We start from the raw sequence: 10,724 nt of genomic DNA, 5'->3' as shown, positions 1-10,724 counted from the left end.
CGGGGCTGCAGATCCCACCACATCGCCACTACCCAGAAGGCTTCCTGGCACACCGTTTCGGTGTTCGGCAGTGCTTGCAGAACACACAGCTGTGGAGAAGCTCTGGGACACAGTGGACATTTGCTAAGTGCTTGTTGAATGGATGAATGGACACATCACCGTGGGAAGACATGAATCAGACGATGGACCCCATTCCCCTTGGCTCCTGGAGCTGTGGGCTCTGCAGTGCTGCCTCCCGGGACACCCGGGAGCTGGTCCTCACCACCACCACAGACACTTTATTCACAACACAAAGCTGGTGGCGGGGACAGGAGCAGGGCCGAGCACAACCCTACTTCTGCTCCCGCCTCCAGACGATGACCATGCCCCTGGCATCACTGGAGGCCAGCAGGCTCTCGTCGCAGTTGAAGCTGACGTCAAGCACGGGCGCGCTGTGGCCCTGAAGCTTGTTGACGGCAGCCTTGGCCGCCCGTTCCACGTCAAAGAAGTGCACGCACATGTCCTCACTGCCCGTCACTGTCCGGGTGAGAAGGAGAGGCTGTCAGGAAGCACTGGAGTTCCCTGGGGCCGGGGGTGGGGTAGTCCCTGAGGCAGCTGAGGTGCCAAGCCCCAGCATGGCTTCTCTAGGCCCAGGGTATGTGAGGTCTCCGAGCTGAGCTCTCACACTGCTCCCTGTGAGGTTTATGAGTCCCCAGCAGGAGGCTGTCTTTGAAGCCCAGGTGGAAAAGGGCATCATCAAGGTTGCTACCAGTCCTGGTCCCTGCTTGTCCCCCGCTGCCCAGCACCACCCACTCTCTGTCCTGCATACTCACCCACACAGGCTCCCTGACGAAAGGACATGAGTGGGCAGAAGATACTGCGCACAGGGTGGGAACTCTGCTCAATGGGGAAGCTCCTCTTCAGCTGTAGGGTCCCCTCGTTGTCCACCACCCTGCAGGATGACAGACAGAGTGGCGGTCAGGGCTCGTGGCCTCAGCCCCAGAAGCGGGCCCAGTATTGAGCATGCCTGTATCCCCACCGGAGTGCTTGAGTTCTCTGCCTTGCTCATCAAATGCAGTGTGTGGAGATGAGGGCTTAAACCTCTATGTGTGGGTACCTGGATGAGTGTATGCAGGTTCTGAGACACCCATGGGAGCCTCTGCAGAGTGGGGCTGATCTGCAGGGTGAATGAAAGAGCTGAACACAGCACAGTTGTGTTCACTGTAACAAGGCCCTGGTGCTATGGTTCCAGGCAGCTGGGCCAAGGCTTCCCTCCCTCCACAGCATGACAAAGGCTGGAAGGCAGAATCCCCTGTGGTGGGAGGGAAGAATGGGGCATGGCGGGGATTGTGGGGAGGAGTGGGCAAGGACCAAGGACTCAAATTTTATTAGATTGCTTTTCTTTTTTTTTTCTTCACCATACCTCCCCTTCCCCATCCACATACGGGCCAAGCACAAGGCCATTGAGCTGATGTGTATGTGCGGGAGGTCTCCCTCTCCTTAGATACAAGACCGCAGCCTGTGGGAAGCAAGCATGCTTAAATTGACAAAGCAGACAGATGGATGGTTACATTTGGAAAAGGAGAACCAAAGGAACAAGGTATAGTGAGCTGTAACCTTCTGGGCAGTGGTTTTTCAAGCCAGGCAGGAACTTTCCACCCCAGAATTTCAAAATTGCTGGCCCTCAGTAGGGCCAGCACATGGGTTTGTGAAATTGTTCCATGTCATTCCACTGTGTGGCTCGACCTGAGGCCTTCATGTGGTAAGAAGCAGGTGTGAGTCCTGAAAGTAAGCCACACCTCCTCCCGCAAAGAAAACCAAAACAGGGAGAACAAAGGAGGGGCGGGAAAGGGAGTAGAAGGGAAAGAGGAAGAGAGAAAAGAAGGGAGGGAAGGAGAAAAGAACGAGGGAGAAGGGAAGGAAAAAAGGAAGGTTGGATGGAAGGGATGGAGGGAGGAAGGAAATAAATGAAGGAAGGAAACTGGGTCTGAGCCTCAAGGGGATTATTGGCTAATCTATGCCTGTTTGCTTAATTATATAAGGGAGCTGGTAGCAATATGTACAATTGGTTGTTATAAGGATGCAATAAGGTGATATGAGAAAGTGCTTAAAAAGGGCCTGGTGTGTTGGCTCAGTAGGTAAATCCTCGCCCTGCATACACAGGGATCCCATATGGGTGTTGGTCCGTGTCCTGGCTGCTCCACTTCCCATCCAGCTCCCTGCTTGTGGCCAAGGAAATCAGTCGAGGATGGCCCAAAGCCCTAGAACCCTGCACCTGTGTGGGAGACCTGGCAGAAGCTCTTGGCTCCTGACTTCGGATCAGCTCAGCTCCAGCCACTGTGGCCACCTGGAGTGAACTAGCGGACAGAAGCTCTTTCTGTATCTCCTTCTCTCTGTAACTCTGCCTTTCCAATAAAAATAAATAAATCTTTATTTAAAAAAGGGGGGGAGGGCCTGGCCATAGCATAGCAACTGCTGTACAGGTGCTTGCTACTGCTAGGACTACTGCTACTAATGACACGTAATCCTCATTGTCATGTGAAGAGGGGACTGGGCATATAGCCTCGGCGAAATGCCTGTGCTGCAGGAGGCAGGCTCTTGTCCTAGTCTGATGGAGGAGGTGGGCCTCTACCACATGGTGGCTGACAGGGACACACCTGTAGAGCAGCAGCTTGTTGAGGCAAGTGTTGATGAGCAACGAGGGGTCACGGGCCTCACGGCTGACCCAGGAGCGGGCGGAGATGCTGGTCACGGGGCTGCCCTCATGCACCACCAGTCGCTTGGCCTTGGTCAGCTTCCCTGAAAGGGAAGAGAAGAAAAGGCAAAGGGAAGGGCCACCGCTGTGCTCTGAGAGCGTGGGCAGGGGCGAGCAGCAAAGTGTGTCAAGGCGCAGGCCTGTTGTCCGCCTACCTGTGGCCATGTCGAAGAGGAAAGAGAAGACGCTGCCACGGTCATCACCCGCCCAGAGCAGCCGGCCAGGGGCATCAAAGGACAGAGCGAGGACGCGGCCTGTCAGCTTGCTGGAGCCACCCTTCACTTTCTTGCCCGTGGAGATGTTCACAACATGCACATTGTGCTTGGCATTCCCCACCTGTGGATGGAACACAACAGCCCATCATCCTGCTCCCAGCCAGTCCCTCCCTGAGTCTGATCATAGTGGTGCTCTGGCAGGTGGCACTGGTAGCTCTCTACTAGAATTTAATCACAGTGGGCATGTGGCACGTAGACCAGAAGGTGACTGAGGCATTCATTTCTCCCTAGCCAGCCCCTCTGGGGACAGTGGCTTATGTCACAAAGGGGCCTCGGAGCCATCATGCTGCCTCTTGGTTGGTGGCCTTACAGTTGGAAAAGAATGGAAAAGCCCTTCCATTCAAGTGTTGCCCAGCCCATGGCCCTGTGAGCAGCAGCTTGCCTGTAGTTGGTCCCCCTATGCATCAGCACGCCCGCCTCAAGAAAGGCGAGCACACCCTGCATTTTCCTCCCCAGCTCTCCGAGCCGTCTGTCCTGCAACTGGACCACAATGGGACTTGGGGCTGGTGCACTAGATGATGTGCCAGCCTTTGCACCATGCTCCCCAGGATAAGCCCCTGCTTGGCCAACACTATAGGACTACAGCCAGAGGGGCCAAAGGGGTCCCTGCCCCCCTCCCTGGAGTCTCCCAAGGCAAGGTCATCCCAAACCAACACTTGATCTCCCCATCCCCACACCATCTTGGCCTGTTTCCCTCCCCTCTGCCCACAGCGGGCTGGACCTGCGTGGCAGGAATGGGTGTGTGTGTGGGGGAAGCTTTCTAGATTCCCCAGGCCATCCCCCCTTAGTCTCCGCTGCCCTGGGGTGAACGGGCGCCCTAGAGCCTGACCACAGTGAGGTTGTTGTTGACGGGCTGGAAGGTGCAGCAGAGCAGTTCAGCGCCATCGGGGTCAGGGATTTCCCGGATGCAGCGACCATCCTCAGAGGCCCAGATGCGCATGGTGGCATCGAGTGAGGTGGACACAAGGATGTCATTGGAGAGGGACCAGGCAAAGTCGGAGACCCCGCGGGTATGGCCCCGCAGCACACGGAGCACGGTGGGTGGGGCGGGTACCAGCTGGCACAGGGAGATGCTGCCGTCCAGTGAGCAGCAGGCCAGTCGGTGTCGGTCGTCGTTGGCGAAGCGCACCCTTGGGACTGCAATGTCAAGGAGCAGTTGTGGCAGTCAGCACACTCACTGGATACTTTGCATCTCTAACATGCTCTGTGGCTGTGCAGGGGGCGGGGCTGTGCTCTCCCTGCACAAGCACAGTAGCCTCAGCAAGATACCTTCCTTGGTTGGCACAGGGAACTGCTGCCCCACAGGGTCCTCTCCCGAAAGCTCCCTCCAACCTCAGCAGGTACTTCGCAGATTGCAAAAGCCACGTGCCACGTGTGCAAGTCCCTCTGTCTTCACAAGCCCCTGACAATCACCAGGGCCTCGACAGCCTGCAAAGACCCATGCTTCTCCGGATCCCCTTCTGCCCTCCTCTGAGGGGGCACTGCTCATCAGCACAGCTTTGAACTCTTCCCAGCGCTTCAGGAACCCCGTCAGCCTGTGGCCACAGTGCTCTGTGCACTCCTCGGGCCCTTTATGGTGCACAACCAAGCACTCGGGCCCTGGAGGCCACTTCCGCAGAGGGCTGCAAAAAGGCTCTACAGATGCTACTGCCTGCCTCGGAGGGGCGCCAGGGGCTTGCATTCTGGAAAAGAATGCATTGAGTGGTGGTCACGGTTTGGGTAGCTGCACAGTAATGCCCTGCCCGCCCTCCCCAGCTTACCTGCCTCATCCACGTGCTGGTCAAAAACATGGTACATGCCAGCAAAGGCGTAGTTCTCACTCAGTGACGTGTCCCCAGCCATGGCCCGACTGGCTTCTGCTGCTGATGTGGGTACCACACTGCCAGGGGGCCTGGGCCCCAGGAGGAAGTGGACAGTGACAGGAAGGAAGTACGTTAGGCCTACCACTCTTTCAGGGTCCCTGTCTTCTCCACAACACCCTCCCCACTCAACACCCCCCTCCCCGGCTCGTCCCGCCAGCCTGGCCCTCAGCTGCCTCCGGGGCCTACCTGTCCTCATAGGTAGCACGGTTCATCTGTGCCTGTAACTGGTAGGAGCCACGACTGACGGAGCGGCGGTGCCCGCGGGCTCCCAGGGCCCGGGGGTCATCCTCAAAGTCCTGCAAAGGGATAGGTCAAGGATGGGCTCATCTCCAACACCTGAGTTCTGGAGCTTTCCAAATAGCTACAACCTGGTCCCTTCTTACCCACATGCCCTATCACCTCCCCTGCCTTCCTGTGGTGCCTCTCTTACCACTTTCCCTGCTGGGCAGATCAATATTCTGAACACAGAAAGAACATGTTCTCCTGGGAAAGCCACTGGCCTCTGTTGTACCTCACTCAAGTTTCAACTGTCACCTCCTCTAGGCCATCGTCCCTCCTCATCCCACTGAAAACAGCTTCCCTCTACTTCTTGCACTGCTTCTTTTTCATCTCCCAAGTCCACGTTAGTTTTCTAGCTTAACACATGTCACTATGAGCCATTGTAGCTTATGTGGCTTTTAACACTTATTCACCCACTTCTCTTATTTACTGTTTACCATGTTTGCTGTATACTGACTTTTGGGAGGTATTCTGTCTCAATCCTCTACTGGCGCTGAGGGGCTGGGACAGTGCCTTGTGCACATCGTCCACGGACTGGGGGCCAGCACTGTGGTATAATGAGTTAAGCTCTCAGTGATGACACTAGGAACCCATACGAAGCACTGGTTTGAGTCCCAGCTGCTGCACTTCTGATCTAGTCCCTGCTATTGCACTTGGGAAAGCCCCAGAAGACGGCCCGGTGCTTGGGCCTCTGCCGCAGACTGTGAGAAACTGGGATGGAGTTCTAGGCTCCAGGCTTCATTCAGCCTGGCCCAGCCCTAGCTCTTGCGGCCATTTGGAAAGTAAACTAATGGACGGAAGACTTCTGTCTCTATCCCTCTTTCTGCCCATCAAATGAACAGACTAAATCTTTAAAAAGTCCATGGGTGGGATGGGACCTATGTGGGACACGTGGCTAGCAACGTGTTTAACGAGCTCACCTCCATGCGGTCAAGGGTAGTGCGGCTGCTGCGGATGATGCTGTTGCTGTAAGCACGGGCACTGCCTGGCTCAGAGAGGGGTCCGTAGCGCTGGCCTAACAGCTGTCCCCTCAGCCTCAGGTACTGCCTACGCAGGGCTGGGGGATGCCCAGCTTTGGCATTCTCCCGGAGCAGCTGGCTGCGCCGGCGGATATACTGGGTCCGAAACTGTGGGAACGTTGGTGTGCGGTATGCGTTGTACCTGTGAGGTCAGGTGGCAGGGTGGACCGCAGGCACAGACCACAGGGACTTGATCAGTTCAAGGGACAAGGTAGAACAAAAGTGTGACTGGGGTCAGGGTGTTCATGTTTATGGTACAAGGTCAATCTCTGCTGGAGTCAGGACAGGGTGACTGAATCAGTATACACCAGCAAGTTAAACTGCCATGGCAATGGAGAGTGGGTTGTTAGTGTCAGGTGGTGATGACGTGAGCATGAGTAGTACCAATAGTAACACTGGCAGGGCAATGACGTCCCAGCTGCATCCTCCCCGCCCAGAGGCTTAGTTGCTTTGCCCATACCCACATCAGATTGCACTTTCCCAGCATGCTGTGGGAACCCTCTCCAGCTACCTTCTGAGCATGCCCCCATACCCTGCCACAGGGCAAGCTTCCATCGAGCAAGCCCACACAGCCACTTCTCACTTATCACTATTTCACATGCACTAGAATAAGTTCTCCCAGCTTCCCACTTATCACTATTCCGCATGCACCAGAGTAAATGCCACTCCCAGGTGCTCCGACCCTGCGCCTCACCTCGCATCCACTGCTAATACTTGCTGCCACACCGCGGCCATTCCCCGGTCTCCTCCTCTGGCGTGTCAGCCCGCGGAAGCCTGCAGGAGAAATGCCTGGAATGTCAGCGTCCCAGGCGAAGAGCTCTAGTTCTGCCCGTTCCGCCAAATGACAGTTGCCATAGAAACGGAGTCCCGTGAAGCTGGCATGTCACGAAATCCCACCCGACTGTTACCATGGTCATCACCCCTGAACTACCCTGCCTAGACAGAGCCCGAGGTGGCTCACAGCCCCGATTCAGACCTGACCCCGCCCCTCCGGGTCGCCATAGCAACGCCCCCTTCCCCCACCCAGCAATTTTTGTTTGACAGTCCCCGCTCTTCTGACCCCCCGCCGCCCTCCGCCTTCCCTTCTCGGGTCCAAGAGAATAGCCCAGGATCGAGGACCACCTCCGGGGCTGCCTCCGGCTCTTGAGGCCCCCCGGGGCGGCCTGGAGACCACTGTCACCCGTTTCTTCGGTCTCGCTTCTTCCTCTGTCAGGCTCCAGACAAGATGGCTGCCTGCTACCAGAAAGAGCTGCCGAGTGCAGAGTGCATCGATAGGAGCCCTTCGCCGGGCGTGGGAGTCCCGCACGCGCACTGAGGGACAGTAGCGCCGGCCCCGGGACTGAGACTCCACCCCTCGGGCGGACCCTCTCCTGAATGACAGTTTTTACCTGGGTGAGCCAGTTCATTACTCATTACAAATCAGAAATACGACTTTCAGAAACAGAGACAAACAAAAACAGACTTTTGAAAGAATAATGCAAGAGTAGGCTCTTAGTCAAGCAAGACTAAATAATAGAATAAAATATCACCGTGGACGCCGAAACCCTTGGAAAGCTCTTCAGTTCCGGAGTGACTGACTGGCGGGCCTCCGGACACTCCCAGGATAAGTGTCGGTTGTGTGGGTGTAACCGGGAGTGGTTGGGTTCCCATGCCCCCACGGGGCTGGAGGCTTGTCTCTATAGGCGCAGAAATACTAACTCAGGACAGGCTTTGCGGTTTGGATCCAAGTAGGCTGTTCGAAGCTTAGTTTCACCTTGAACAGGAAGCTGTCGCTCAAACTGTTCACCTTAACATCGCCAGCACACAAAATTGAAAAGATTGGGACACAAAGTTGAATGGCTTGTAACTGGACGACATTTTCTGACAAAAATTTTAAAGCTTAGTTTTGTTTTGCTTAGGTCGGCTTGGCTTATGAGCAAACTGTTTCCTCCTTTTTTTAGTTGTTGTTATTATTACTATTATTATTATTATTATTATTAGAAGGGAGGCAGATTTACAGTGAATGACAGGTCTTCTGTTGGTTCACTCCTGAAATGGCCACAATTAGTGCAATTGAGCCTATCTGAAGCCAGGATCCAGGAGCTCTTCCAGGTCTCCCACGTGGGTGCAGGGTCCCAAGGCTTTGAGCCATCCTGGAACTGCTTTCCCAGGCCACAAGCAGGGAGGTGGATGGGAAGTGGCACAGTTGAGACTCAAATATGGGCTGCTCGTGGCTGCCAGGAGGAGACTAACCATGTTCAACCACCATGCCAGCCCCAAAACTTAGTTTGTATGCTATGTTTATTTTATTAGTAGTAGTATTTTTAATTTGAAAGAGAAAAAGGGAGGAAGGGAGAGAGAGATCATTTGCTAACTCACTTCCCAAACTCTCACATCAGCTGGGGCAGTTAAGGTAAAGCCAGGCAATGGGGAACTCAATCAGTGTCTCCCACGTGGGGGGGGGCAGAAGTACAAGAACTTGAGCCATCACTGCTGCCTCCCAGGATGCACATTAACAGGAAGCCGGAATTGGAAGCACAGCCTGGTCCTCAACGCAGGCACTCTAATATGGGATGCATGCGCTCCAAGTAGCTATCTTAATCTTAAGCACTACACCAAATGACTGCGTCTTTTGCACTGTTTGCATAAGACAATGAACTAAGGTGTTAATGAAATGAGGAGATATATCCAAAATGTTATTATCCTTTTTTGTGTGTTTCAACAAAAATATACACCTTGTGGCAGAATAACTTTACGTCCCCCTTGAGCATGTAATTGTCATCATCTTTTCTTTTTTTAAGATTTATTTATTTATTGGAAAGTCGGATATACAGAGAGGGGGAAAGACAGAGAGGAAGATCTTCCGTCTGATGATTCACTCCCCAAGTGAGCGCAACGGCTGGTGCTGTGCTGATCTGAAGCCGGGAACCAGGAACTTCTTCCGGGTATTCCACATGGATGCAGGGTCCCAAAGCTTTGGGCCGTCCTCGACTGCTTTCCCAGGCCACAAGCAGGGAGCTGGATGGGAAGTGGAGCTGCCGGGATTAGAACCTGTGCCCATATGGGATCCCGGGCGTTCAAGGCGAGGACTTTAGCTGCTAGGCCACGCCGCTGGGCCCATCATCTTTTCATATTAAGTACCCTGCTGTAATATGTTTGCTAGAGAGTGAAATGTGTAATCTCAGCAAGAACCACTAAATGTTGATTGGATAATACACGGCGCACTAGACAAAGTGATTTATATGTATTAATCTATCTAATTTTTACTGGGAAGGCAGATTTACAGATATAGAAGGAGAGACAGAGATTTTCCACATTCTGGCTCACTCTTCAAAAGGCAGCAATGGCTGGATCTGGATAGGTCCTAACCAAGACTCCAGGAGCTTCTTCCAGGTCTCCTACATGGGTTCAGGACCCCAAGGACTTGGGCCATCGTCTGCGGCTTTCCCAGGCACATTAGCAGGGAGCTGGGTCAGAGTGGAGCAGCCAGAACTAGAGATGCCTCCCTCACGGTTGGAGGCACAGTGCCAGCTCCAATTCATCTAATTTTAATAATGGAATGTTGTGGGGCCTACTGTTTTCCTCATTTTACAGGTGAGGAAATCTGAAGACCAGGAAATGACACTTAATTGGTCCCATGTTTGTGATCAGCACTGAATTTATTTCCATGATTGTTTATTAATTTTGCTTAGATAAAACACATGATGCATACCATTTCTATCCATTTCTCCCCTCCCTGGACGTAGTCCTGTCCCATTCATTCCATCCCCTGCTTCCAGAGAAGCATGATGGGAGGAACTCGCAGAAAAGATGCCCCAGAGGACCAGCATGATGACTCAGTTACTAATTCTCTGTCTGCATGTGCTGGGATCCCATACTTCCCGCTCCCTGCCTGTGGCCTGGGAAAGCAGTGGAGGACGGCCCAAAGCCTTGGGACCCTGCACCCACGTGGGAGACCTGGAAGGACTGCTGGCTCCTAGCTTTGCATTAGCTCAGCTGTAGTCGTTGCAACCATTTTGGGAGTGAACCAGTGGATGCAAGATTTTCTCTCTCTCCTCTCTGTAAATCTCCCTTTCCAATGAAAAATAAATCCTAACAAAAAGGGGGGGAGGGGCTCCTAGATGCATTATTGTCTCACTATTGACATGAAATCTCTTATTGCATTGTTATTTTTATGATTTTCATATGTTATTTAAATTTTAATTTAGTTTTTGGAAGGCAGAGAGAGAAATCTCTCATCTACTGGTTTACTCTTCAAATGCCCACAATAGCCAGGATCAGACCAGGCTGACGCCAGGTTCTCAGAACTCAATTTAGGTCTCCTATATGGTTGGCCAGGACTCAGGTACTTGAACCATCATCTGCTTCCCTTCAGTGTGTGTGTGTGTGTAACATTTATTTGAAAGGCAAGGTTACAGAAAGAGAGAGGGTGGGGGACACACACACACACACACACACACACACACACACACACACACACTGAGAAAGCTTCCATCTGATGGCTCACTCTCAAAATGGCCACCATGGCTAAGGACTAGAAGTTTCTTATGGCTCACTATGTGGGTATAGGTACCCA

The 10,724-nt window shown here is 53.5% G+C and overlaps 1 protein-coding gene across 3 annotated transcripts; it reads right to left on the bottom strand.

The window, feature by feature from the left end:
• Positions 1–203: 203 nt before the first annotated feature.
• On the bottom strand, positions 204–7,758 carry LOC121166744 (WD repeat-containing protein 13). Of its 3 annotated transcripts, none has more exons than XM_040996017.1 (10): positions 7,699–7,758; positions 6,864–6,943; positions 6,071–6,311; positions 5,058–5,167; positions 4,770–4,900; positions 3,839–4,146; positions 2,890–3,070; positions 2,637–2,778; positions 813–931; positions 204–516 (listed from the first exon to the last, which is right to left on the bottom strand). In XM_040996017.1, exons 2-10 carry the CDS (start codon positions 6,902–6,904, stop codon positions 332–334), a joined length of 1,458 nt encoding a protein of 485 aa, XP_040851951.1. In that variant the 5' UTR covers positions 6,905–6,943; positions 7,699–7,758; the 3' UTR covers positions 204–331. The 3 variants fall into 3 exon arrangements, with proteins under 3 accessions (XP_040851951.1, XP_040851953.1, XP_040851952.1); XM_040996019.1 differs by lacking the exon at positions 7,699–7,758 and adding an exon at positions 7,292–7,376; XM_040996018.1 differs by lacking the exon at positions 7,699–7,758 and having other exon boundaries at positions 6,864–7,416.
• Positions 7,759–10,724: the final 2,966 nt, after the last annotated feature.

Source organism: Ochotona curzoniae, unplaced genomic scaffold, assembly GCF_017591425.1.
Source record: "Ochotona curzoniae isolate NIBS_2020 unplaced genomic scaffold, NIBS_Ocur_1.0 patch216, whole genome shotgun sequence".
Classification (NCBI taxonomy): Eukaryota; Metazoa; Chordata; class Mammalia; order Lagomorpha; family Ochotonidae; genus Ochotona; species Ochotona curzoniae.
The sequence above is the reverse complement of the archived record's forward strand: the minus strand, read 5'-3'. Positions and strand labels throughout refer to the sequence as shown.